Source organism: Canis lupus, chromosome 3 (assembly GCF_003254725.2).
Source record: "Canis lupus dingo isolate Sandy chromosome 3, ASM325472v2, whole genome shotgun sequence".
In the NCBI taxonomy this organism is placed as follows: Eukaryota; Metazoa; Chordata; class Mammalia; order Carnivora; family Canidae; genus Canis; species Canis lupus.
Genome location: NC_064245.1, coordinates 61,536,767 through 61,563,848, shown reverse-complemented (window position 1 = coordinate 61,563,848; position 27,082 = coordinate 61,536,767). Strand labels below are relative to the sequence as shown.

The following is a 27,082-nucleotide window of genomic DNA, read 5'->3' as shown; positions in this document are numbered from 1 at the left end:
GTGTGAATCCTGAACGCCTTTGCTGGCTTGTGGTTTGAGGCAGAAGCGTGGCTCCGGCCCGTGACGATGCCAATTTGTGCTTCCCCCACCCCAGACCCAGCTTGCCCCTCACCACAGCCTAGCATGGACCCTGTCCCTCCCATGGGCCTTTTGGCCTGATGGGCCTCCAGCCTTCCCCCTCCTCCTGTCCAGGCCCCAGCTCCCGTCTGGAGAGCCTTGCCCTCTCCCCGGCTCTACTGGAGCATGCTCTGGCCCAGGTGCAAGCCTGCAGCAGCCTCTGCTCCCCATGGGAGCCCCCAGCCCAGCTCGCTCACTGCCCGGCTGCGGAATGTTTCCTGGAGGCAGAGATTGCTGGCCAGGGAGAGGAAGGCTCCAGGTGCTGTGGGCTGCTGTGACATCCAGGGACAGGGGTGCTGTGAGTCTTCCATGGGGACAGAGTTTGGGGTCCAAGTGTCCCAGAGTAGAAGCCCTGTCCCTGCCCCTGGTTTGGCCCAGAAGCCCAGGCCCACATGGGCCTCTTTCTGCACTTCCCTTAACTTCCTTTGTCCTTGGACACAGAGGTGGCGGAGCTGCTTCCTGCCTCTGCCCTGGGTAGCCCTGAGAAAGCCCTGGGAGGCTTCTAGCCCCCAGCACCCTACTATCTTTTTGGGGATGCTGGCAGGCTCCAGTGCCTTGATTTGTTCTTTGCAGTTAGCAATCTTGAATACCTGCTCAATGCCAGCTGGCTGCTCACTCCCCCAAGGAGAGTCCTGGGCCATGGGTGGGCCTTGGCTGTAGCCACCCTGAACATCAGTTCTTATCGACGGTCAGATTAGCTCTAAGTCACAATTCCTCACTGTGGCTCTGAGGGCCAGGCTAGGCATGTGCTAGTTACAGCCTAGACCATGTAGAGGGATGGTCATGTGTGCAGACATAACTCTGAACCCATCTGTCCATCCATCCATCTGTTTTTCGGGCCCTGCTGTGGACCAGGCACCAACCTGGCTGTGGAGATTTGGTGGGACCCAGGCTAATGGGGAGTGCTGGAGATTGCCTCTATCTCTTCATTTTTTAAGGACACTTGCCACTGCATTTCAGGCCCATCTGGCTAATCCAGAATGAGATCCTTACCTTAATGACATAGGCAAAGGTCCCTTTTCTGTATAAGGTCCCATGTATAATTCCTGGGGGCTAAGGCTTAGACATATCTCTTTGGGGACCCCCATGTAGCTCATGACACCAGGTGACCCCAGGCAGGGCCCTGCCTTCTACACTACCCACTCCCTCTGCCTAGTACCCTCCTGGCAGCCTTGTTCTGGAAGGCAGCTTCCAGCCCCAGGTGTGGAGAGAAGAGTGAGGCTCAGGGAGTAGGGGTCCTAGGGCTGGCTTTGGGCGGATGGACCCAGGCCCTGCAGGAGTGGCTGATATGAAACATCTTATTTTGAAAGCTTGAGGTTTCCCCCGGTATGGGCACCAGCCGCCCTTCCCTGAGCCCAGCAGGCCCTCCTTGGCAATTTTTGCACTTGCGCTGCCCCCAGAAGTGGCAGGCAGGCACCAGGTTGGGCACGAGGGCCCAGGGTGCCTGCAGGAGAGCTGCAGCTGGGGTTCCTAGGGACATGGTTCCATTCCTCACACCTCCATTCTCTGGCCGTCAGCCTGGCGAGCACCATCCTCTTGAATGGCAGTGTCCTCGTGGGAGGTGCAGGTGAAGCTAGCACCAGCTTCATGCGCTGTGAGCACAGATGTGAAGCCGACTCTGTGCCCAGCTACAGAGGTGGCACTGTGCTGGGGGTCGGCCTTGCTCCTGAGCAGGCTGAGACCCTGGGAACCCAGACTAAAAACTCTCCCTCTCTCTTTTTTTTCCAGGCCGACCCTTAGCCCCTGCCTGGCCCTGCTGGCCCCCTCCCACCCCCGCGGGTAAGTGCCCTACATCCAGTGTGGTGGAGTGGTTTCCATGCCTAGGACTTTGGGGCACCTGGTGTGCCATCATTTCCGTGGCTATTTCTACATACCGTAAAAGATGCTGTTATTGGAGAGGCTCTGTTTTCAGGAGTATAGATGGCAGTGTTATTTACTGCGAGGATTAAGGACCTCTCAGGAGATAGGAGGGCCCATGAAGAAACTGAGGCCAGGGAAGAGGAGTCTGCAGAGGTCACATAGCAGCCCAGGACTCCTGACCTCAGCCCCCATAGGAAACTCCAACTAGGGTTGGGGAAGGGGCCCACATTAGTCTGACCCCCACATTAGTCTGACCTCATTCATGCCCCTCCATCCACTTCAACTCTGCTGTGTTTAGGAGCTGGGGGGCCCTCCAGGGGGTGAGGGCGGGGGAGGCCCTGGCTGCTGCCTTGACCTCAGGCCTGCTTACCCATACTTCCATCTGTCCAGTGAGGGCTGTACATCCCAGGGAGAGCCATTGGCTCCTCATTCTTATCACGGCAGGTTCTCACCCCTACACCTGTCCCCCAGCCTTCCTGGGCCTCAGCCACCTTGCTGCCCCTGGATTCCTCCCCACCCTGGGATGGTGTCCTGAGCCCTGACCTGTGTTTGACTCCCTCACCCCAGCCCCTCTCAGCAAACTTCACCTCCTCTGTCAGACCTGCCCCCCTCCCAGGCCTCCCCTGACCTAGTGCCTGCTGGGCCTGACACCTTCTCTAGCCCCTTGAGGCCAAAGTGCCCAGCCCAGCGCTGCCCCCCTGGCTTGTCTTGGCTGGATCATGGCCCAGGGGCTCCTCACCCTGCTACTTTATCTCAACCCTCAGCATCCCTTGCACAGATGAAGAAATTAAGGCTTAGAGGGGCTAAGTAGGGTGAGGCCACACGGGTAGTACAGAAAGGAGGTAGGCCAAGTGTCCAGAGTGTGTCTTGCTCTGGGGTTCTCTGTCCACCCCAGGCAGGCTGCAAAGGGGAAGAAGAGGAAGAAGCCCCCCCCCCCCCCAAAGCCTCCCTCTTGCTATGTAAGGTCTGTCTGTCCCAGCCATCTTTCTGCCAAAAGCATAGTCTGCCCTTGGCCACCAGAGGGCATTGAAGCTGGCACAGGCTTGGGGGGGGGGGCGGGGACAGGGGGGCCACGCTCAGCCTGAGGAGAGCTCAAACACGAAACCTAAACTCCCACCCTCCAAGAGACAGCAGGCGGTCTGTAACCCCAAACAGGCCTCCAGGTGGCTTAGGGCCTTGGCAGAGGTCTGGGGCTGTGATCAAAGTGGAGTTCCAGTGCCCCAACTACAAGAATGAGGGATGGCTAGGTGCCAGCATGGTCGATTGTGGGGGATGTGCCCCAGGAAACCTGCTGGACAAGATAACAACTCCCGGGGACCCTGTGCTCTGTGGCCTCTCTGACCCTCAGATCCTTCTGTACGGGTGGTCTTGGGGTGCTCCTTCCTTTGGCTTGCCCTGTCTTCTGTGGGAGAGGTAAGACCTTGAGGCCCAGGCTCAGGAGAGGAGGGCTAGGGGGTGTGGGGGCACCAAACAGCCTGGTCTTGAATCCTTGTTCCCCAACTTCTCGGCTGTGGGTCTAGGCAGGGGAGGAAGCCCTCCTTGGTGGGGCAGCATAGGCCTGGGAGGAGCCTGAGTGGGACCTGGGGCAGAGTCAAGCAGTGGCAGGAGCAAGCCTGGCATTGGCAGGGCCAGCAGGGAGTGGTGATCACAAGAGGTATGTAAGCCTGGCAGGTGCATGGGGGAGGCCTGTAGTAGATGAGGCGGGGGGGAAGGGAAATGCCTGGGCCTTGCCGGGAACCTGGTTCCTTGGTCCGTTGGTATGAAAGGGCAGAGAGGGAGGTAGTGAGCTCTCTGCCTGGGGTGGAAGCCTCAGCTTCTTGGTGTGGGGAGGGGGCTTCTGGAACCAAGGAGGGGAGTCTGAGAGCCCAGGCTGTGAAGGAGCTTTGGTGGTTTGCTGGGGAGAAGACAAGTATGCAGAAGTGGCCATGGAGTATGTGCGGTAGGGGACCTGCGGGGAGCTTCCTCCCTGGGGACCAGGACAGAGCCAGCCTTGCCCCTGGGCCTGGAGAGCTGTGGTTTCTGACCACAGGATGGGTTGGGAGGAGGGGTCGGCTAAAAACTCAGCAGACCTGACAGCACTAACAAAGGGTGCAGCTCTGGGCCTCGGTTTGGCCTTGGGACCTTGGATGACAGAAAGCAGGAAGTGCTGGCGAGCTGGGGCTGCCCAAGGACCCGGCAACAGGCAACAGGAAGTGTCAGTGGGGAGGAAGCCCTGGCGGCCACAGGCCCCAGATGCAGCAGGCGGCTGTCAGCGGGAGGGTGCTCAGAGCAATGCGGGGCCAGCAGGCCTTCCCTACCTGGGGGAGGCAGGCTGCAGATGTGCCCTGTGACCCCTGAGTCACATGGCCTCTCTGGGCCTCAGGAAGCCTGCCCCAAGCCCGTCAACAGACAAGAGGAGAGCCATGTGCTGGGTCAGTGCTATCAGGTCAGTGGGGCTGCCCTGGGACTGGGGACTCGGGAGGTGGCACTGGCCCAGTGTCTGCAGAACTGGCCGGGGAAGCTGAGCTCTGGACTCCAGAGTGATAAGCTTTGAGGAGAGCCCCAAGAGCCGAGTGGGGCACAGTGGGAACTCCACTGCCCCCCACCATGTGCTGCTCAGCCTGCATCTGGCTGAAGGTTGGGGTGCACCTTCCTATCGTATATGCTGCCGGGGGTGGGGGGGTGCTGGGCTTGCCGTTTGGGTCCTGTGAGCACACGCATTGAGTGAGCGTGTGAATATAGATGAGAGTGAGTGTGTGTGTGTGCCTGGGGACTGTGATTGGGGGTCTGGCACAGAGCTGAGGGGGTGAAGGGCTCTCCTTATAAAACCAGGTCATGCCCTTTCCCTCTGGTACTGCTGCTCACTGGCCTCCAGCCTCCGTAGGAGATTTTTGGTTTTGATTCTCTTATGGAGGAAGATTCTGGGAAGAGAAAGCAGGGGGGACCTGAAAGGGGAGAACAGATGGGCTCTGCGGCTGCTGGGGGCTGGCTAGGGGAGTGGCTGTGCCTGATGAGCCCCCCTCCCCCCCTGCACTGTTCCCTGGCTCTGTAACTCTGGGCAAGTTTTTCAGCCGCTCAGACCCTTTGGTGTCTTCATCAGTGGCGTGGGGATGATGCTGCTGGCTCACACGTCAGGGGATGTTGAGATGATAACATGGGAGATCCCCAAAAGGCAGAGCCTGTCCACTGGTGAGTGCCCAGTGTGCTTCTCCTAGGCCCACTGTTCTAGTCTGTGAAATGGGACTAAAGCACCAAGCCTCAAGTGGAACTTGGCCATGGGCACATGCGGGGCTGGAGGGTGGTCATGACGATTCTGACCTATGCTTGGGCTGTCAGCCCAGGGTACCGGGGGTACCCACAAAAGGTCTTGTGAGTCTCTGGAGGCTGTGTGTGTGTGTACATATGAGTGAGTGAATGAGTGTGTGTGTATATCAGTGTAAGCCCACAAGTACTTTGTGAGTATATAGTACACTCCAGTGTGTGTGAGAATGAGTGAGCATATGTACCATTGTGTATGTGCTTGTATATGATGAGTTGTATATGATGTGCTTGTATGGGGTGAGTGTGTGTGAGTGCAGTCAGGGACCCCTGGCCCCTCCTTGTCCTGCAGTTCCCATAAGGGGGCCGATCTGGTCACCACTGACAGGAACCCCTGACACTGTGGTCACTTGAGGCACCAGCTTCCTCACCACAGCCAGGGCTGTGTCTGCAGGTGTGAAAGAGGAGAGATGCAGGAGTTTGGCCTCCAGAGCCCCTGCTCACTCTCTTGCACAGTTTCACACCTGTGCACATGCATGCACATACACCGGTGTGCACACTGTAACCTGCACTTGCGCTGTGAGCTCTCTGAGCCCATGGTCTGTGGCACCAACCAGCTGGTAGAGCCTCAGCTCACTTGTGGGCCTGTGCTGGCAATGACCACATGCCTCTGGGCTCACAGCCCCATGGGGGGTGAGACCCACAAACCCTATACTTCATGGAACTCAATGGGGCCCGTCTCCGTGGAACAGCACTGTTCACCCATCTGCCCTGCACCTCAGGCCTTGGTCACCTAGACTAATCTCAACTTGAAGAGAAGGTCCAGGGTGAGTGAAGAGCAGAGGGCAGAGAGTGTGCCTGAGGTCTCTGTCTTCCCAGTGCACACTCGAACACACAAGATCTCATGCCTTCTGGAAGGGCTCCTGGAGCCCAGCAGCGACCACCATGCTGGCCACCTTGTGTCATCAGAATCCTGCCCCCAGACAGCCCCTCTGAGCTGTGGGGAACAGATCCCCCCCCAGCATGGAACCTAGTGCTGACACAGGGTGGCCTCAGTACCCTCCTCTGTAGAGCTAACGCCCTGAGGGGTGTTGGGGTGCTCTGAAGATTGGACTCTCTGTACCCACTTTAAATTAGAGGAAGTAGAGGCTCAGTGGAGGAAGGCCTGGTGGGATTTGAACCCGGGCTCCCTGACAGCTCCCACCCAGGGTGGCTCAGCGTGGTGTGAGGGAGCCCCCACTGCTGTGTCTACCCTTGCAGGAGAAGGGACAGAAGCTCCTTACTGCTGAGCCCATGGGATAAAGGAGTGGACTTTAACTACCAGGCTGCTGGCTGATACCATGAGCATAGAAGGAGGTAACCAGGAAGGCCAGGCTGGCCAGGAGTATGGGAGTTTCCTGGGGACTCCCCTAAATTTTCCCAGGCACCATGGAGCTGGAATCTTTGAGCTGGACTGAAGTCTCCAAAGCTGTCTAGTCACCTCAGTAACAATGGTCGTCATCACCCCTACCCACAAGCCACCATTTCCTTCCCTTTTCTGCTCCAGCCTGGCCTGGCACTTGGCCCCTGGTCCAGTGCCAAACCAGCTGACCCCCTGGTGCAGGGCAGAACCAGGTGCGGGGGGAAGCTTTGGGGACATCCGGGTGGGTTTCCCTCTGGGTGGTCCAACCTCTTGAGAGGAGATGAGGATGTTGGCATCTGTCCCTGAAGCAAGGACAATCCTGGGGGAGGTGAAGGTAGGGCGCAACCTAACTCTGTCACCACCCACCTCCCCACCCAAGGTCAGTCAGTGGCCGCCTAAGAGCCCTCATCCTGCCCACAGAGAGACTGTGGCCAGGCAAGAGCAAGGCTTTCACAGGCCTGTGCTGGCCTGGCCCCTGAGCTGAGCCGGAGGGGGGCTGTAGATTGCCTTATGACTCCTCTCCTCCAGCTTCCCCCACGTGTGGAGCCAGGTGAAATGGTGAGTTCCATGTGTCCTCACAGATGCTGCCCCTGCCCTAGCACACATGCCAGGTCTTCTTACAGATCAGAGACGATAGGTACACCAGAATGGGGGCTGTATTTTGGCATTCTGTGCCTTCCAGGCAATTGCAGTTGTTACCACCCTCCAGGGTCAACATTCTATGCTTCCTTTGGAGCCCCCTCTGTGCTGGGCCTGAGCTGGTGAGGATGGGGGATGGTGACATGCTAGTGTGGTCAGTGTTATGTGGAGGGAAAGTTGTGCTAGCCCCACAGAGGGACACAGGACACCCTAGAGGTCAGGGAAGCCCACCTGAAAGGGGGGACACTTGAACTAACTCTCATTTCACTTTTGGACTGTTCACTGCTAGTATGTAGAAGTAGGACTGGATTTTGTGTATTGATCTTATATCCTGCTAGTTCATTAACTAGTTCTAATAACTTTTTAGTGAGTTCCTTGATATGTATTATATACATAACCATGTAAGTTGTGAATAGTTTTACTTTTTCATTTAATCTGGATACTTTTTATTTTCTTTTTTCTTGTCTAATTACACTGGATAGCACCTCTGATACAGGTTGAATAGAAATGGCAAGAGCAGATGTCTTTGCCTTGTCCCTACTTTTAGGGGAAAGCTTGCTGTCTTTTACCTTTGAGTATGATGTTGGCTCTGGGTTTTTCATAAACAACTTTTACCATGTTGAGGAAGTTTTTTCCTATTCCTAGTTTGTTGAGTGTTGTTCTTATCATGAAAGATTGTCAGATTTTGACAAATACTTTTTCTGTGTCTGAGATAATCGTGCGGTTTTATCTTTTATTTGATTGATATGTTGTATGCGATCATTGAATTTTAAGTGTTACACTTGTATTCCTGGAATAAGTCTCACTTAGCATGGTGTAGAAGCCTTTTTACATGGTGCTGAATTCAGTTTGCTAGTATTTTGATGAACTGAGCCATGCAGGCACCCCTTGGTGAGGATTTTGATGTCTATAATCATAAGGGTTATTGGTCTGTAGTTTTCTTGTGATATCTTTGGTTTTGGTGTCAGGATAATGCTGGCCTTAGAAAGTGAGTTCCTTTCTCTTCTATTTTTTGGAGGAGTCAATGTTGGATTGGTGTTCATTTGAACCAACTCTTGGGGGCTGCGTTAGTGTGGTTGCAACTGCAAGCAGTGGAACCTGTGAACTGCAGCCTGGAGGTGGTGCTTGGTAGTTCTGGGTTTTGGATTTAGGATTCACAAGGTCTGGATGGCACAGATGCATGGGAGGTGGAGGGCAGGAAGAGATCCCCTGAGAAAGATCCATGGGGGCCAGATCTGGAAAGGCCAAGTGCACAGGAAGAGGCCCTGGAGATCTGGAAAAGTAGTGATGGGAATGGCATGTGTGGGTGGGGGGGAGCATGCTGCTGAGTGAGGATGATGGAGGGAGAGAATGGACGCAGGGGAGGGAACTGAGACAGGGTGGGAGTGGCTGCCCAGGCAGGATGGCTGGGAGGCGCAGGAGGACGGTGGCCTTGAGGGCAGAGTATGCTGCCAGGGGAGGGATTAGCAAGGGCACTAGGAACAGAGGCATACAGGTGGGACAGAGCCTCTTGCTGCAGTGGGAAGGGGCATGGACAGCCAGCCTCAAGTGAAGGATGGGAAACCAGGGCATGGTGCTCTGCACAGCTGGGTGGGAGCAGGGCCCAAGGTCCTCTAGCTACCGGCTGCCAGGACTGGCCCATCTCACCAGCAGCCTGTATGCAGGTGGGAGGTGGAGGCAGCAGAATGTCTGGGTGGCCCACAAGACCCTCACCAGCCTTAGGCCAGCCTGGGGGTCTCCTAGGAGAGAAGCCCACATCTACCCAAGAGGTGGGAGCTGCCACGGACTGGACCTCTGAGTCCTGCAGGGAATGCGGGGGTGGAGGCCCATGGTGGCAGAAGCTGAAGCCACCTGAGAGCGGGCAGGAGGACCCAGAGACCCACCGGGAGCCCCAGTGCCGACCAGCCAGACCCGCTTCACCGGCCACGGCCACGGCCACGACCCTGGCCACAACCCTGGGCGGCAGGCGGCCCTCACCCCCGCCCCCGCCCCGCCAAGAGGCAGCCGGGAGCCTGGCAGGCTTGGGCCAGCCTGGCCTCGCGGACGTCCGCCCCTGGGGAAACTGAGGCCCCGCGCGGGGTTGCGCGGGGCGGCGGGCGGAGCGCCGGATCCCCACTTGACGCGCCCTCGCCCCGCCCGCGCGCGAGGGGAGGAGCCGGGGGCCGCCGGGGGCGGAGCGGGGTCCGCGGGGCTGGGGGCGCGGCGGGGCGAAGGGGCGGCGGGGCGGGGCGCGGGGGCGGGGGGCGCGGCATGGCGGGCGCGGGGCGCGGGCGGCCGGGGTGGGGCGGCCGGGAGGCGGGCCCCGGGGGGCGCGGGCCGGAGCCGTGTCGCCGCGCGCAGGGAAGGCGGGCCGCCGCGTGGACGCCGTGAGTACCGAGCCCGCAGCGCCAGCCCCGCTTCCTGGGGGAACAAAGGCGGGCGTGGGCCGGCCGGGCGGGGCGCTGTCCCGGGGCAGCGGGCGGGGGTCTGCCCGAGCTCGGCTGGGGCTGGGGGCTGGGGGCCGGGGGCCGGGGGCCGGGCGGGGGACTGGTCTTGTCCGCCCGGAGCCGAGGGGCGCAGCTGCGGGCCCTGCGCAGAGGCCGGCGAGCAGCCCGGTGTCTGCAGGGGGTCTGCCGGCAGCCCTGTGGTTCTCTTTGTGTGTGTTGTGGGGAGTAGGGGGCTGCAGCGGCAGGAGTCCCCCCGGACTGGGCCTCTGGATTCATTGAGGACAGACACAGGCAGGGAGGAGGGTGTGCTGTTCAGAGGGACCAGCTTGGGGGAAGTCCTGAATAGGACTGGATATTGAGGTGCCTCGCAGGACAGGGGATTCCCAGCCTGCGTCTTGAAGGATAAATGAGTTCTCCATGTGAGGAGGGGTAGTGGTTGGTCATTCCAGCCAGAGGTCAGGGTGCGCAACGCCTTGGCATGTTTCAGGGAGAACAGCTAGGATGAGCAAAGGCTGGACAAGGCTGGGGGCTGGTGACCGAGAGACAGAGGATACCATCAACCCACCAGCTAGTCATTGTGGCCACTGCTGACAAGGGTGTCGTGTGTGCCAGGCTGTGTCCACTCTATCCTCCCTCTTGCAGCTCCAATAACTATGGCCTGGGGATCTTTCAGAAAGCTAAGCCAGAATGGGAACCAGGGACTCTTGGCTACCTGCTTTCCTGGTCTCAGGGCCTTAAGAAAGGGTTGGAAAGGGCAGCCCCAGTGGCGCAGCGGTTTAGCTTAGCGCTGCCTGCAGCCCAGGGCGTGATCCTGGAGACCTGGGATCGAGTCCCACGTCGGGCTCCCTGCATGGAGCCTGCTTCTCCCTCTGCCTGTGTCTCTGCCTCTCTCTCTCTCTCTCTCTCTCTCTCTGTCTCTATGAATAAATAAAGTAAAAAAAATCTTTAAAAAAAAAGAAAGGGATGGAAAGAAGCTGACTGAGGGCAGGCAGGAGTGGAGAGGGGCATTTAGAGGCCATGTCCCTCACCCCTTACACACTGAGGGTCAGAGATGATGGAGAGGATGCCATAGCCTGCCCACACCCCCGTACCTCTTTGTATTCATTAGGTTGTGACCCTAGTCACCTCCTGGAAGCCCTCCCTGGCAGCTCCATCAGAGGCTTACCTGGCATTCAGACTTGGGATGGTTATGGCCTCAGGCCTGACTTTACCTGAGCCAGTGGTTTCTTGAATTCACTCACTGCTCTAGCCCCTATGGAACATGAGTTCAGCAGCTGTGTGCTGGATGGACCAGTGACAGTGGGGGCGGACACACTCTGTTCTCAGGTGTGTGGCCAGGTGTGTGACCAAATAGACCAGGGGCTGACCAAGTGGACCCAGGTGGCCCTTTCTTTCCTTGGGGTCCCACCTGGAAGCCGGGGGCCTTCTGAAGTTTCCTCACCTCTTGCTGCTTTGACCGTTGTGCTGTCTCCAGGATCTTGGCGGTGTCTCCCACTGCATGCCCCCAGCCCTGGCTGAGGTGAGTCTCCTTCCTCTTTTTTTTCCAGCTTCATGGCGGCCGAGGAGATGCACTGGCCTGTCCCGATGAAGGCCATTGGTGCCCAGAACTTGCTAACCATGCCCGGTGGCGTGGCCAAAGCTGGCTACCTGCACAAGAAGGGTGGCACCCAGCTGCAGTTGCTCCGATGTGAGTCCTCTGGGTGGCTGGGAGCATATTAGGAGGATATATGGACAGAGCTGAGCCCCAGCCTGCTGCCCCACTGCCCTGTTGGGCCTCTGTGGGCAAGCAACCTGTCTCTCTGAGCCTCTGCTCAGATGTGGTGGAACCTCCAGAGGTCTCCTTCCCTCTCTGGTGGCCAGTACCCCCCGGGGGACCTGAGGTCAGTCTCCTGATTCCCCAGGACTGTGGGATGATTTGGGGTGCTACTGCAAAGTGGAGGTAGGATGGGCATTTGGTGCACAGTGCTGACTGCAGTCCAGGGGTGCTTCAGTCTGCAATCAGGGGCTGGGGCCGTTCAGTGGCCTGGTACATCTGGCCTTGCACTATCCAGTGGGTGTTCAGTGAGTTGGTTGGTCACTTGGTCTGCAATGAACTCTGTGTCAAGATCCAGCTGGGTGCTGGACTTCCAGAGCTGCATGAGGCCAAGGCTCTGGTCCCCAGGACAGTAGGTTGGGAGAGAGTGGGAGCCCCCAGGTCTGGAGATGCCCAGGTGTCAAGACATTGAAGGCAGAAGAGCATCAGAGCCCTGCCTGTCCCCCTGACCAGGCATGAGTTCCCCATGCCTTCGTCCCAGCTGTGTCCTCCACCAAGGACTCCCTGGCGCTGTGCTGCCTTGTTGGGGTACCCCAGGCTGGGCTACCTGGTTCTGTGTAGCACCAAATGGTTTGCTCTGCTCTTTGGACAGGGAGCCTCCAAGGAGGGAGCTCTTTGGACAGGGAGTGCTCAGTATAACTGCCTGGCCTGGGATTCAGCTCCACACTGGTGGCTCTTGTTGGCAAACTCTCTGGGCTTCTTTGCCCCTTCCCTCATTTTGCCATCCTAGGGTGGAAAGAGGTGGCAATGGCCTCTGGCCTGGCTTTGTCCTTCCTTGAGCCAGCCTCGCTGGTCAAGGTGTACCACTTCCCTGGGAGGGGCCAGGCCTGGCTTGGGGGTGGTGCTTGGGGGCTGGTCAGCCTGCCACGGGTTGCTTATATTTGGCCCCACAGTGGACTCCTTGGGAGAGGGCAGCACACCAGCCCAGCTCTTGCCCTTCAATGTAGTGGGGTTCAGGGGCAGGAGGTCTGCCGTAAATCCCCCAGGGCCTCTGGAAGTGAGTGGCCCCTTGAGTGGACCCTCTGCCCTTACTACACTGCAGGGCCCCTGCGCTTTGTCATCATCCACAAACGATGCATCTACTACTTCAAGAGCAGCACGTCTGCCTCCCCACAGGGCGCCTTCTCGCTGAGCGGCTATAACCGGTGAGTGCCCACTGCCCACTGGCCCCAGCAGATCCCTCGTGCCTGCCCACAGAGAGTCCAGGCTATCATGAGACAGTTCCCACTCCACCCTTTTGGGTTCTATCCAGCCTCTCCCTCTCTCCCCCTGCTCTCAGCCTCCTGTGGCTGCCTCATAGTCTCCCTCAGGCCTCCGCTGTTCTGTTCTCAGCAGGCTTCAAGCATTGGGACTACTTGCCTTCCAGAATCCCCACTCGGCCCCCTCTCAGTGACTTCTGTGTCCCTTCTCCCTGCTCACCCAGCCACCTCTCCATCACAGCCACACTCCAAGGGCCCAGGGACCTACTATCCCCCAAGGCCCTGCCTCAGGCCTGCCTGGCTTCAGGGCCTCCCAGGCTGGGGCCATCCATGAGTGGCCGTCTGCTGATGGGCAGGTGGGCCCTGAGCCAGAGCCTTCTAGGTGGAATGGGGAAATGCTGGCAAGTGAGAGCCCACCCCACAGCATCAGGGGCCTGTAGAGCAAGGACAAAGAGTGACTTCTGGGCTCTGGATCTTAGTGTTCTACTACCGGCCCGGCGCCCTGTGGCATTTGCCTGTGCCTCCAACTCCCTGGGAGGGCCCAGCCCCTCCTGCCTATAAGGACAGTGACTCAATGCTTTGGCCTATACCCTGGCCACAAGCTCAGTGGGGGCCTTGCGCAGGCATCTAGCCCCATGCCAGGCCTCCAGGCCAGCCGGGCCACCGCTGAAGCTGCCAGTGGGCATTTGGGGATCAGAGCTCTGGGATCCCCCGGGGAGGGATATTTCCTTTCCCGGTACATACCACCCTCAGCCCATGGGTGCTCACCCTTACCCCAGGAGATGGGTACACCTGCCCCAGGTACCTGCCATGGGGGCTCCCCCATGGTAGACTTGTGATCCCTCTACAACCCCCGAGCCTGGTTGGGAGAGTAGCCACAGTCAGTCACATCCCTCAGATGCTCTCCGGGATGCTTTAGGGTAGCAGAGGCAGGGCTGAGGCTGACGTGTTAGGGCCCCCACGGGCAGGCCTGCCTGAGGTGGGCAGGTGGCATCTGAGTAAAGTGGCATTGATGAGCAGTGAGGGTGACATGTCCTCGGATTGGAGCCTCACAGGCTGCTGTTCCCAGGATGACCTCCCCAACCCCAGAGCCCTGTCCACTTGGTGCCTGTCTTTGCCTACATGTTTCCCTCTGCCTGAAGCATCAGGGCCTTTGTCCTGGAGCATCAGCAGGGCAGACCATCCAGACCTGCCCGTGTCCTTGGGGCACAGTGGGTGCTGGGTGCCAGGACCCATCCAGGCGGTGCTGACTGGGTGGTGATGGCAGACTCTGTGTCCCTAGGGTGATGCGGGCAGCTGAAGAGACGACGTCCAACAACGTCTTCCCCTTCAAAATCGTCCACATCAGCAAGAAGCACCGCACGTGGTTTTTCTCGGCCTCCTCTGAGGATGAGCGCAAGGTGAGCCTGCCTTCAGGAGTGGGGAGCTGACAGGGCCAGTGAAGGGATGTGGCAGGGACATGGGGCTGGGTGGGTGCTGTGCCTCAGTGCTCCTCCTGAAGCCCAGGGCCTGGCAGCAACACCACGCACTCAGAAGCTGTCCTGGGTGGAGCTCTGAGTAGGCCGAGGGCCCATGAGGGTATCTCCCTGACCTTCGTGTGGACCAGCCTGGGCAGACCCTGCCCAAGGCAGCAGTACACCCACTACGACCCTGCCTGACCCACAGAGCTGGATGGCCTTGTTGCGGAAGGAGATTGGGCACTTCCATGAAAAGAAGGAGTTGTCCCTGGACACCAGGTGTGCCTGCGCATGGGAGGGGTGGGTGGGGTGTCACCAGGGCAACTGGGCTTCACATGCGTGTCTGCCTTCCCTTGAAGTGTTCCCAGAAGGTGCCAGCCAGGCTGTGTGCGTGTGTGTGTGTTTGTGCGTGTGTGTGTGCCCCCACACACACCCCTTGGTAGTTTCAGCTCAGGGGTCCCACATGACCCTGCCTGCCCACGTAGGAGGCCCAGCATTTGCAGCAGCTCAGAGCTTTCGCTTCCCAGTCCCCTGATGCTCACCTGGGCCCACCTGGGACAGAGAGGGGAGCGAGCGGGTCCTTGGGGCACTGGCTCAGTCCCTCTGGGCGTCGGTGACCTCACTGAGAGGAGGCCCAGCAGGCAGCAGAGGTCCTCTGGGCAGGAACAGAAGCCATCCTGTCCTTTTGGAGCTGAGACGGAGGCCTTGGCCACAGATGCCTGCCTGACCCCAAAGCTCCCTGGCCCTGTACCCTGAACAGCTCAGTTCAGTGTTGATGGCAGCCCCCAGGGCAGGGTAGGTGGGGTATTGGGGGAGCCCTGAGGGCTGGCACCATCTGGCAAGGCAGGGCAGTGGCAGGGAGGCACCAGGCCTCCAGTCCCTTGGTCTGTTTTTATCACTCATGAGGAGCTTGTTTGAGCATGAGTCTTACTTCGTGTCTAGCTCTGAATATGCCTGTGTGTCTCTGTGTGTCGTGTTTGTGCATGTGTCTGTGTCTGTGTGCATGTGTCACACAGCCAAGGGTGTGCATGTGTATCTGTATGTGTGAGTGCAGAGGAGCTACCCCTACCCAGTGCTCACTGCCCCACCCCTGCCCCAGCTTCAGTGACTCTAGCTCAGACACGGACAGCTTCTATGGTGCAGTCGAGCGACCTGTGGACATCAGCCTTTCTTCATACCCCACAGACAATGAAGGTAAGGCCTGTCTCTGCATACCCTGTCCCCCCACCTCTGCATACCCTCCCCTGCCAAGGAGGAGAGGCAGCCTAGGTCCTGGGTTCATACCCTGCCCTGTGCCCCCCCTGAGTCCTGGCTCCCAGTGTTCTGAGGGCCCCTGCCCCATCACTCTTGGGTGCAGCTGGGCCTGGGCTGCCTGGGGTCTGACCCTCTATCCGCCTCAGACTACGAGCATGAGGATGAAGACGACTCATACATGGAGCCTGACTCCCCGGAGCCTGTGGAGCCCGAGGGTAGGTGGGCAACTTGTGAGCCTGGTAGGCTCCTGGGGGTGGAACCCAGGTAGGGCCCCTCCCAGGCTGGGAGTGCCAGCCTGACTACTGCTCTGGGTGGCCTCAGTTTCCCTGTCGTGGCCCAGGTTTTAGGAGGGACAGAACAAAAGAGATGTATGCTTTGGCTGGCTCTGTTCACCTTGTCCTCCTGCCTTTGCAGCTGGCCCGGGTCGGAGGGGGGAGGTGATTTCCAAATGTGTGAGGTGGGGGTGCTGCATGTGTGATGCTGAGCTAGTGGTGGTCCTGGGGGCTGAGAGTGGGGAAGGAGGGACCCTAAGGAGTGGGTGGGGCCAGGGCAGGGCCTCCCGCCTGTGGCTGATGGCTCTCCAGAGCACCTGCAGGCCAGCCTGTCAGGTACTGACCCACTCCCACCCAGTGGCCAAGCAAGGGAGCAGCCATGTACCAGGCATCATGTACATGTGTCACAGCCAAGCACAGGGTCAGCTGGGGGAGGGCCGTGTCTCTGTCCTGCCATCCCACAATCCTTTCCACTGTCCTGGGCACTTGGGACAGTCCTTCTACCCCAGCCACCCTGTTCTTCTGTCATTCAACCCCACCTCCCCTGTCAAATGCAGCAGGTGCAGCCCCCTTCCCTCCTACTGGCCCCTTCCCTCTGGGGACACCACCAGGACCTGCGGGCCATGTGCCTCAACTTCCCCCCCAGCACAAGGCCCATGGCTCCATCTCGTGTCCATCTGTCCCACCCTGAACTGCGGTCATATGTGGCTAGAGATGAACACTTAGGGGCCTCTCTTGGCCTCCGGGGCCAGTGCTCCTGCACATGGCCCCCCCACCCCCCTCCCCACCCTTCTGAGTCCCCACTCCAAGCAGGCTTCCTTCCCTCCCCAAAACATCTCATTAGGGTTCCAGTGGTGTCCCCACTCTCACATGCAGCACTTTGCAGAGGTACCTTCTGCTCCAGGCCCCTCCCACCTCACTCAGTGCCATCAGCACGAGCCAGGCCACCCCAGGACTCAGGCCGTGTTCACTCCTCTCCCGGCAGCCTCAGGTCACTGGGACAGCCAGTGTCACGGACAGCCTGGGGACTCCAGCCAGCACCTCTCCTCTGAACCTCACACCTGTGCCCCAACAGCGCACTTGGCACCCTTTCAGTGTGTCCTGCGACATCAGCAGACACAACCACCTTCTACCTCCCGACCTGCTCCCATCCTTCCTCCTCAGCTCTGTCCCTGGGAATTATAGCTTCCCCCAGCGGAAGCGAAGTCCTAAGAGTCCCCTTGCCTCTTCTCTCTCATTTCTGCTTCCGGGAAGCTGATGGCTCAGGGAGCTTGTGTGGGCTGCTGGTAGGGGGTGGCTGAGGAAGGGAAGGTGGCGCAGGTCAGTGGTGGTGGCCCAGCCTCCAGCAGGTGACACCTGTGCACTGACTGGGTCTCTTTACTCCGCAGACACCCTGACCCACCCTCCGGCCTACCCCCCGCCTCCTGTGCCCACACCCAGGAAGCCAGCCTTCTCTGACATGCCCCGTGCTCACTCCTTTGCTTCCAAGGGCCCCAGCCCTCTGCTGCCACCCCCGCCCCCTAAGCGTGGCCTCCCTGATGCCAGCCTGACTTCTGAGGACTCCAAGAGGGACCTGCTGGGCCTGAGGCGGCCAGAGGCTGGCCTCAGGGTGTCTGTGGCCCCCCGGAGGATGAGTGACCCCCCAGTAGGCCACCTGCCACCTGTGCCCAGCCTCCGGAAACCCCCTTGTTTCCATGAGAGTGCCAGCCCTAGCTCAGAGCCCCGAGTGCCTGGCCACGGGACTGGCTCTGTCTCCAGCTCTGCCAGCATGGCCACCACCTCCTCCAGGAACTGTGACAAGCTGAAGTCCTTTCATCTGTCCCCCCGGGGGCCGCCGACACCCGAGCCTCCACCGGTGCCAGCCAATAAGCCCAGGTTCCTAAAGATGGCTGAAGAGGCCCCCTCAGAGGAGGTGGTCAAGCCCAGACTCTTCGTGCCTTCTGTGGCCCCTAGGCCTCCTGGACTGAAGCTACCCACACCTGAGGCCATAGCCAAGCCAGCAGTCCTGCCGAGGTCAGAGAAGCCACCCCTCCCCTATCTCCAGTGAGTTCATTTGGCGCTCATGCCCCTGGGACCCCTCCCCAACTGGCAGATCCTCGTGCTGGTGCCCTGGCTGCCTCGTCTCTGGCATTCCCTGTCCATGACGGGGACCAGACAGCCCTAGTACAAGAGCAGGGAGGCTTAGGCTGAGCAGCCTCCCCTGCACCTGACCCACCCTTGCCCTAGAGAAATGTCAGCCAAGTGGGTGGTGGGCCTGGAGCCCGATGCTGCCTAGGGGGGTGGACGAGAGCGTCTCTGGGGAAATAAGCCTCTTCTGGGTGTACTAGGCAATCTGATGCCCCTGCAGGGTCTAGGGAGGGGCTGTCAGAGCTGACTGCAGGCTCTGGGATAGATGGTAGGGAATGGTAGGGGTTTGGGCTGTGAGCCCCTTGGAAATAGTATGCCACTGCAGGCCTTCCTGATCCAGAACCCTCCTTCCCAACCCTGCCTGGGGCTCTTGAGCCACCAAGGCTGCCTTTGTGCTCTTCCTGATTGGGAATTTGCCAGAATGTGGAGTATGTTGGTGACTCACCTGTGAGGTCTGCTCAAAACACTTTCTTCTTTATTGCTGGGTGGTGTTGGGGGACTGGTGTGTTCCCCCCCACCCCCATGCTCAGAGTGTCATTCATGCCAGCAGCCTGTCGTCAGCAATGTCTGGGGCCCCCAACCATGAAGGTTCTGAGAGCTACAGGGGCGAGCCTTGAGTGGGTGTGCTTACGCAGTACTCCCTGAACACCATTGACCCTGGCACCCTTCTTCCTAGGACTCCATTAGCTCTGTTGTCCATGGGAGGGTGCCATATTATGGTTCCATTTCATGAGGGGCCACAGTGGCGCAGACTAGGTCAGTTTGCCAAGTGCTTCGTGGCTGTACCACGGCCGATCATCCACAGCCCAGCAGCCCACAGCCCAGAGTGGCCTCTTTGAATCCTCCTTGAAACCTTGGAGACTTTGGACCACCTGACCGCATGTGTGGGACGTGTCCTGTGGGCTCCGTCCACTCATATTCATCCATTTTCTGTGGCTCTGGGAGGGGCATGATGTGGCCAAGGTCACAGAGCTGGTCAGCTGCAGAGGCGCTCCAGCCAGAGCCAAGCCGCCCCACCTCCTCCAGCCTGGGGCCTTCTCCCACAGCATCCAGAACACCTGTCTCTGGTGTGAGGACATCAGAGTTCAGGCCCCCAGGGCCCCTCTTGCCAGTGTCCTCGGCAGCCCAGAGCCCAGTTTAGGCCTCCAGGCCTCAGGCGATTCCTGTTGCCCCAGGGCAGTCAACAAGGGCCTGTCATGGGCCTCTGACAACCATCAGGGTGCATGGGGGTGGGGAGTGGAGGGTGCGGTGGAGGGGGGGCAGGTGACAGTGATGTGCCTTCCTCTCCTTGCTCCCCTCCCAGGAGGTCACCCCCTGATGGGCAGAGTTTCAGGAGCTTCTCCTTTGAAAAACCCCGACGACCCTCAAAGGCCGACAACGCTGGTGGGGAGGACTCTGATGAGGATTATGAGAAGGTGGGGCCCAGATCGCAGCCATGGTGGGCGGCCGAGAGAGAGCTGCTGGCCAGGGCAACCCCTCACTGGGTATCTTGAGAAGGAGCCCCAGGTCGCTGGAGTTGGGGAGGGCAGGAGCATGGTGCAGAGCCCCAGATCTGGGCACAAGTTGGCAGCCTTTTGGGGGTGTGGCAGGGGCTGACTGCAAGCACCACCTGACTCTTGATTCTGACCTTGACCACCACTGGCCTCTCCAGGTGCCGCTGCCCAGCTCTGTGTTTATCAATACCACGGAATCCTGTGAAGTGGAAAGGTTAGCACCAAGCCCTTCTTTTTCCAAATCCTTGTTTTTGCAGACACTAGGCTCCCTGCATTTCTTTCTGTTCCCCTCACTTGCCTCGGTGCTGAGCAGTTGCCAGCACAGGTACATGGCCCTGAGTGCGCAGTGCCATCAGCCCAGGCCCGGCACAGGCCAGCCCTCCTGTAGCCTGCTGCTCTTGGAACCTGTGTTGCAGAATAGTGAGAAGACTGAAACCCACACTGAGGAGTGGGGCTGGCGGGTCCCTGAGAGACTGTCTCTGAGGACAGTCCATTTGCTGACGCACCTGTCTTTTTTTAGGCTGTTCAAAGCCACAAGCCCCCAGGGAGAGCCCCAGGATGGACTCTACTGCATCCGGAACTCCTCTACCAAGTCAGGGAAGGTAAGTGCCCCAACAGTCACCCTGCTGAGCCCAGGCCCTAGGGGGACTGCTGCATTGTGCTGGGCTCCCCTGGCTCTCCACACACCCTGGCTGACAGCCAGCAGAGCACTTTGTGGTATAGACATCACTTCCCCAACCTGGGCGCCTCAAGCACTCCTGTCTTTGGGGTCTCTGCCCAGCAGTCCCTGCCCTGTCTGTTGTCAGGAACTGAACACAGTCTGCACACTGAGGGTGATGGTGGCTGGCCTCCCAGCACAGGCGGGAGATGGGAGGGAAGTGCAGGGGGGGGCTCCCAGAACTCTAATGGGGCTCGGGTTTTTCATGTGCTTTGAAGGGGAGGCTCTTGGGGCAGGAGAATTGCAAGAGTCGGCTAGCTGTGCCTCCGCTCCTCCGAGGGTGAATTGCATGATTTCACTGAGCCTCACTTTTTTTTTTTTTTGGTATTATTTATGTATTTATTGATTTAAGTAAGCTCTGTGCCTAACAGTGGGGGGCAAATCCATGACCACTGCAAAAAAATTAAAAAAATAAATCCACGACCCCAAGATCAAGAGTTGCACGCTCTACCAACAGAGCCAGTGAGGCACCCCCTGTTCTCCCATGTATGTCAAAAATGGTCCTAGGGTGAGCCAGGTACCTGCTGCTGTTACTCGAGTCTCCTCAGAGAGCAGGGGACTGCCCATTTCGACCCTACTGTCGGTGTTCCTCCCTAGGTTACCGTAAGAGCCCCAGGACCAGCTGCGAAGCCTCTGCCTACCCATCCATCTGTTGCTTCTTTCCCTGCAGGTTCTGGTTGTGTGGGATGAAAGTTCCAACAAAGTGAGGAACTACCGCATCTTTGAGAAGGTGGGCAGGCCGGCCCCGTCCCAGGGCCCTGGGTGGGACAGGAGGCTGCAGGCGCAGAAGTGACACAGGACGTCTAGGAGCCTGCCTGACTGTCATCCTTGTTGCTGAGCACCCTGTGTCACAGGAGACCCCTGTTCCCCAACCCTACCTCTCTCTCTCCTTTCCAGGACTCTAAATTCTACCTGGAGGGCGAGGTCCTGTTTGTGAGTGTGGGCAGCCTCGTGGAACACTACCATACCCACGTGCTGCCCAGCCACCAGAGCCTGCTGCTGCAGCGCCCCTACGGCTACACGAGGCCCAGGTGACGCCTGCGACACATGTTGCTGGGCAGAGACAAGCCACTGGGGCTGTGACCCCAGGCCACGCAGATGTGACAGGCCTGCATGGGAGGATGAGCCAGAGTGAGCGCCATGTTCCGATCCGGGGCCTCCACAACAGATACCTTGTAGAATCTGCCCAGCCAGGCCCCACTCAGCAGGCTGGGTTCATGGGGCTAGGCTAGGCTCTGCACTGCAGAGGACTGGGGGGCTCTCCTGTGCCATGCAGCCCACCCTACCCCACCTCCCAGGAGCCTGGGGTCCCAGGACTGAGCCCTGCCTGGACTTTGTGGAAAAGAATCGTGGTCATCCCCGCCCCTCCCCAACTCCCCTACCACACTAATCCTGTACTGTGTTGGGAGCTGGGCAGGACTGGGGTATTTGGGGTTGAGGGCAGGGCTGGCCCCCAGGAACTCTAAGACCAGGCTCCAGGATGGGCCACTGATGTACAATAAAGCAAAGATGACCTTTGCCTCAGTGGCGAGGGCTTTGTTGGGAAAGAGGGGATGACCAGCCTTACTGAGTACCCCCACTCACATCCAAATGGTGACTCTAGCAGCTCAACACAGGAAGCCACAGGAGTGGTAGTCTTCAGGGCACAGGTCGTTAAAGAACTTGCTCTGGGTGCATAGCTAGTAACCCAACAGGACCCGGACTCAGGAAGTCTAGACTCAGCATAATCTCTGAAGTGCCATAGGCCAGGTATAAGGCAATTGGACTGTAGGGCTGAAAGGTCCCCACATCTATAGTTAGTGGTTCCTAGGACACAGCTGGGTACACACTGGCTTTGGTGGGGAGCTTAGAACCCTGTTGGAGGCTCCAGGAAGACTTCTTGGAGAAAGTCTTGGCCACAGAGGAGTGCGAAGAGGCTAAACGTGGGTGGAGAGGGTGGTCCCCAGATGCCTGGTCTTCTGGGCAGCACCCAGCCCAAGTCTGGCTCTGGTCGCCCCTCTCTACCTGCTGTGGAATTCCCTCATCCATGTTCCCTGGCATGACCATCCAGGCTGGATTGTTGTGTATGTGTAAAAACAGACTCAGCTTAGGGTCAGGCCTGGCAGGGATCCTAAAAGCATCAGGTCTTCCCTGCACCTCATATTGGGAAAGAAGTTTGCTGTGTGAGATTCGAACCCAGGACAGCACTGTGTCCCCAGCCAAGGATTCACCATCTGGAGAGGGCCCTATGTCTGCACTTCCTTCCCCTGTGCCCCTGGGCATGTTTTGGGGGATGGGGTGGTGTACTGGAGGAGGGGGAGGGATGAGGCCACAGTGGGTGGGAGAGGTGCTGGGGGGATGACAGCCATCTGCTTCCAGGAACCAAGTGTCCAGCACTGTCACTGCAGATGTTTCCTCTCAATCCTGGCAGGGGTGTGGGGGGTGGGTGGAGGTGTGTGTGTCAGCAGGGGCACTGTCTAGTTTCGGGCATTCCACTCCATCTCTGGGAACCAGCAATCCCTCCTTCCTGTGGTTGTAGTTCTTTGCCCTCCCTGCCCTGAACTAGCAAGGGGAGCCCATGGAAGCATGCTGTTCCCTCCTGTGGCTGCAGCCTCCCTTCCTGTAAAAATTTGAAGGGGGGTTTGGACCAGAAAAGTGGCTTCCAGTCAGTGCCTGGGGCGCTGCTTGCTAGTGACGCGCTACCGCATATGGGATACTTTATTACTTTTACCTCACATGTGGCCAGCTCAGTGGCTAAAAATTTTAAGACTCCAGAGCTGGAAGGTGTGGGGGGATCTGGGGCCCAGGGCCAGGTGATAGGTCCTCTGGTCAACATCTTAGTGACAGCTGAGGCCTGTGACTGCCCAAAGTCCACCCTAGGGCCCGAACTGGCTTTACCTCTCCTCCCAGGCCCTAAACCTGTCCAGGACAGACTCCCACCTGTTTGTGAACTGCCCCAGGGGCCCAGGGCCTCAGCTATAAGAGTGTGTGCTGCGGGGTCCCAGGTATGGTCACCAGCATGAAGGAGGGGCCAGAGGGATCTGCTCCCTCTTGAGAACTGCCATCAACATTCTATTCCTCATATAATGTTGGAAGGTGTTTACCACTTGCCAAGTATCTCCTGGGCTCCAGGTGCTGAGCCCCATGGGTACTGACATAGTTTGCTTGGAGAAGAAGCTGCTGTGTGCCCATTTTACAAGTAAGAAAATGGAGGGTCAGAGTTCTGGATCCAAGTTCCAGGTGGGCTACTTACTACCATGTGACCTGTCCTCTGCTGCCCTGAGCCCAGATCCCAGCCCCTGCCTACCTCCCCATCTCCCCTCAGGGCTTCTGACAGTCATGTGGAGGGTCTACACAGTTCTGGGTGCACCCTGGGGCCACAGCTCAGTGCAGGGGGAACAAAACTGGCCTGCCTCCCTCTGCTTTGCCCCCTGGGCCCAGTTCTGGGATAAGAGGAGGCCTAGGACCTGCTTCAGGGGCTAGCCTGCTTCCTCATCTTACAGATGGGGAAGCTGAGGCTCAGAGAGTCTTCATTGCCTTGTTGAGCATTACAGTGAGTTCAGAGATAGGTCCAACTCCTGGGCCTGAGGAAGGCCCCAGACCCTTTGGGAAGCTGCTCCAAGCCAATGACTGAACATAGTTTTACTTTTACAGTTGATCAGAAAGAGTGAGCTACTATACCTTCTGTTAATAGAGATTTTTATTGTGAACAAAGATGATTTTAGAACCAGAAGAGACCTCACAAAACAGATCTGGAGGGTGCCTGGGCAGCACAGTGGGTTACAGCTCAGGTCATGATCTCAGGGGCATGAGATCGAGCCCTGTATTGGGCTCCACACTCAGCATGGAGTCTTCTTGAGATCGTCTCTCTCCCTCTCTCTTTCTCTCTCAAATAAATAAATCTTAAAAACAAGTCCTGAGTTGTTCTGGCCCCTGCCCCAGCCTGAGTCACGTTGCGGAGACGCCTCCTGCTGGTCCAAGGAGGCTCTCTCTGCACCCTGGTGGGACCGGTGGCGGGACAGGACACCAGGGGAGAAGAGGCAACAGCCTGGGGCCTAGGGGCTTCTCGCCCAACGCCCACCGGGACTGGCCTCCTGAAGGAGGTCTGGAGGACACGAAGGACACACAAAGGAATATGAGGCAGAGCTGCCACTTACACCAAATCCATGTGTCTCTAGAGGAGGGCAGTGAGGGGAGGACCTGTCTCTGGCTGGGACCCCGTGGCATCGAGCCCCTCACTTGCCACACCCAGTTCCCTGTGTCTGCCTGCCTGCCCTATGCCTCCCCCTGGAAATGACTGCCTAATGGGGGGAACTCAGAGAGGGCGCCAGTCCAGGGGGGCAGTGACCTTCAAGGTGGTCAGTAGTGGTTGTCCCCCATTAGGCTACCTTCTAGCAACACTCCCACCAGAGGGAGAGTCTTTTTTTTTTTTTAATAGATTTTATTTGAGAGACAGCAGGAGGGAGGGAGGGAGGGGCAGAGGGAGAAACAGACTCCCGGTTGAGCTTCGAGCCCGACACAGTGCTCAATCCCAGGACCCCAAGATCATGACCTGAGCCGAAGGCAGACGCTTAACCAACTGAGACACCCTAGTGCCCATGGATGGAGAGTCTTGAGACACAGAGCAGATCCCAAACCATCTTCCTTCAGACCTTCCTTTGCTCCTCACAAATCCTTGAAGGTTGCCTAACATCCCCCTCTGGCTTCAGCTCTGGTCATGCTCAGCCGCTTAGAGCAGAAGCACACTCCTTTTTCGTTTTATTTCCTGTACAGCAAAACACACATTTAGAAAAATGAGCAAAGCACAAATGTGCAGCCTAAAAAGTTGCTATGACTTGAACATTTTTATTATCCTACCAAGGATCTCCAGCCCCCGTGTGCCCTACCCATCACAGCACTGCCCCTCCTGTGTCACCAGCAACCCCTGCTGGGGCTTTGGGGAGGTTCCTGTTCTTGTTTTGCTATAAAGCCTTCACCACTTAATTATACATCCATCACAGTGGTTTCCTGTTTTTGTATTTTATGTGAATGGAATCATAGATGAAAGCTTTGACACCTGGCTTCTTTTGCTCATCATGTCTTTGAGACCCATTCCTCCTTTCCCTTACCTTCTCCACTTTTGGATTGAGCAGCTTTTTTTTTTTTTTTTTTTTTTTTAATTTTAAAGTCATTCTACTTTCCTCTTCTAATTGGAAAGTTATACAGTCTATTTCTGTTCTCACCTGAGTCTAGAGGAACAAATATTTTTACCCTCTTAGACAACATAAGGACTTCTGGTGACTTTGGCACCATCGATCTCCTTCAATACCTGATATCATTGTATGTATCTAATTCTGTATTGTTGTTGTTATTTAACTCCCATCCAAAAGGAAAGAAGGAAGGAAGGAGAAGGAGAAAGAAAGAAAGAAAGAGAAACAACTCCCATCCAAGACAGTGTTTCTTAATTTTTTTTTTTTTTAATTCATGTGCAACACAGAGAGAAACAGAGAGTCAGAGACACAGGCAGAGGGAGAAGCAGGCTCCATGCAGGGAGCCCGACGTGGAACTCGATCCCAGGTCTCCAGGATCACGCCCTGGGCTGCAGGCGGTGCCAAACCGCTGCACCACCGGGGCTGCCCTTTTTTTTTTAAATTTTTAAAAAATTTATATATATATATATATTTTTATTTATCAAGACAGTGTTTCTTCCCCCCCCCCCTTGAAAAAGGAAGGGGTATTTTAATAGTATTAAAACTTTTGCAGGATGCCTGAGTGGCTCAGTGGTTGAGCCTCTGCCTTCAGCTCAGGGCATGATCCCAGGATCCAGGATCGAGTCCAACATTGGGCTCCCTGCATGGAGCCTGCTTCTCCATCTGCCTATGTCTGCGCCTCTCTCTCTCTCTCTCTCATGAATAAAAAAATCTTAAAAAAAATAAAACTTTTTTATTGGGGCACCTGTGTGGCCCAGTTGGTTAAGCATCCAACTCTTGGTTTTGGCTCAGGTTGTGATCTCAAGGTTATGAGACTCATCATGCTCACTGGAGAGTCTGCTTGAGAGTCTCTCACTGCCCCTCCCCCACTGCAAAGAATTAAATCTTAAAACTCTTTTATTATGCTAAAATATATGTAATATGAACTTTACCATTTTAGGGGCACCTAAGGGACTCAGTTGGTTAAGCATCTGCCGTTGGCTCAGGTTATGATCCTGGCATCCTGGGATCGAGCCTCACATCAGACTCCCTGCTCTGCAGAGTCTGTTTCTCTGTCCTCTTGTTCTTGCACTCTCACTTTCTCTCCCCTCTCAAGTAAATTAATAAAATCTTTAAAAAATAATAAATGGCCTTTTTAAAAAATTTTTACTTATTTATGATAGTCACACAGAGAGAGAGAGAGAGGCAGAGACACAGGCAGAGGGAGAAGCAGGCGGGAGCCCGATGTGGGATTCGATCCCGGGTCTTCAGGATTGCACCCTAGGCCAAAGGCAGGCGCTAAGCCTCTGCGCCACCCAGGGATCCCTAAATGGCCTTTAAAAACTTACCATTTTAAATGTACGATTCTGTGGCATTCAGTATATTCTCATTACTGGGAATCATCACTACTATCTATCCTTTGAACTCTTGCTCCTGTAAAGCAGAAACTGTCCCCATTAAACAGCTCCCCATTCTCCCTACTCTAGGCCCTGGTGCCCACTATTCTATTTTGTCTCTGAATTTAATGATTCTGACACATAGTTGGGCAGTAAGCTCAGTTGGTTAGAGTGCGATGCTAATAACACCAGGGTCGAGGGTTCACTCCCTGTACAGGCCAGTACTTCATCTGTGCCCACTTGAGTAGCACATGTACTAAAATTGGAATGATACAGAGATTAGCATGGCCCCTGCACAAGGATGAATGTCACTACTCTGGGAACCTCATGCAGGTGGCATTGTCTTGTCCTTTTCTGTCTGGCCTATCTCACTCAGCATAGTGTCTTTAAGATTCATCCACATTATAGTAGGTGTCAGGAATTCCTTCCTTGTTTTAGAGAGAGAGAGAGAAAGCATGCGCACACATGCGGGGGCAGAGGTAGGGGGAGACAGAGAATCCTAAGTAGGCCCCATGCCTGGCACA

General features: G+C 57.3%; 1 protein-coding gene and 1 pseudogene across 7 annotated transcripts in view; both read left to right on the top strand.

Annotated features, from left to right (window-relative positions):
- SH3BP2 (SH3 domain binding protein 2) overlaps window positions 1-21,538 on the top strand; it is a 34,022-nt gene extending 12,484 nt beyond the window's left edge. For 2 of the 7 annotated variants that reach the window (XM_025437413.3, XM_035714184.2), the window contains exons 2-14: window positions 1,846-1,896; window positions 11,229-11,368; window positions 12,537-12,639; window positions 13,976-14,093; window positions 14,359-14,429; window positions 15,250-15,344; window positions 15,551-15,619; window positions 17,065-17,719; window positions 19,107-19,218; window positions 19,455-19,510; window positions 19,817-19,898; window positions 20,685-20,744; window positions 20,912-21,538. In XM_025437413.3, coding sequence (XP_025293198.1) covers window positions 11,233-11,368; window positions 12,537-12,639; window positions 13,976-14,093; window positions 14,359-14,429; window positions 15,250-15,344; window positions 15,551-15,619; window positions 17,065-17,719; window positions 19,107-19,218; window positions 19,455-19,510; window positions 19,817-19,898; window positions 20,685-20,744; window positions 20,912-21,049 — 1,695 coding nt within the window. In that variant the 5' untranslated portion in view covers window positions 1,846-1,896; window positions 11,229-11,232 and the 3' untranslated portion in view covers window positions 21,050-21,538. Of the gene's footprint in view, window positions 1-1,845; window positions 1,897-3,959; window positions 4,403-6,474; window positions 6,571-9,554; window positions 9,622-11,228; window positions 11,369-12,536; window positions 12,640-13,975; window positions 14,094-14,358; window positions 14,430-15,249; window positions 15,345-15,507; window positions 15,620-17,064; window positions 17,720-19,106; window positions 19,219-19,454; window positions 19,511-19,816; window positions 19,899-20,684; window positions 20,745-20,911 lie in introns of those variants that run through there. The other 5 variants (XM_025437412.3, XM_035714186.1, XM_025437414.3 and 2 more) reach the window with 5 other exon arrangements.
- Window positions 21,539-26,790: 5,252 nt separating this feature from the next.
- Window positions 26,791-26,904, top strand: LOC112654184 (U6 spliceosomal RNA; annotated as a pseudogene).
- The last annotated feature ends 178 nt before the right edge of the window (window positions 26,905-27,082 follow it).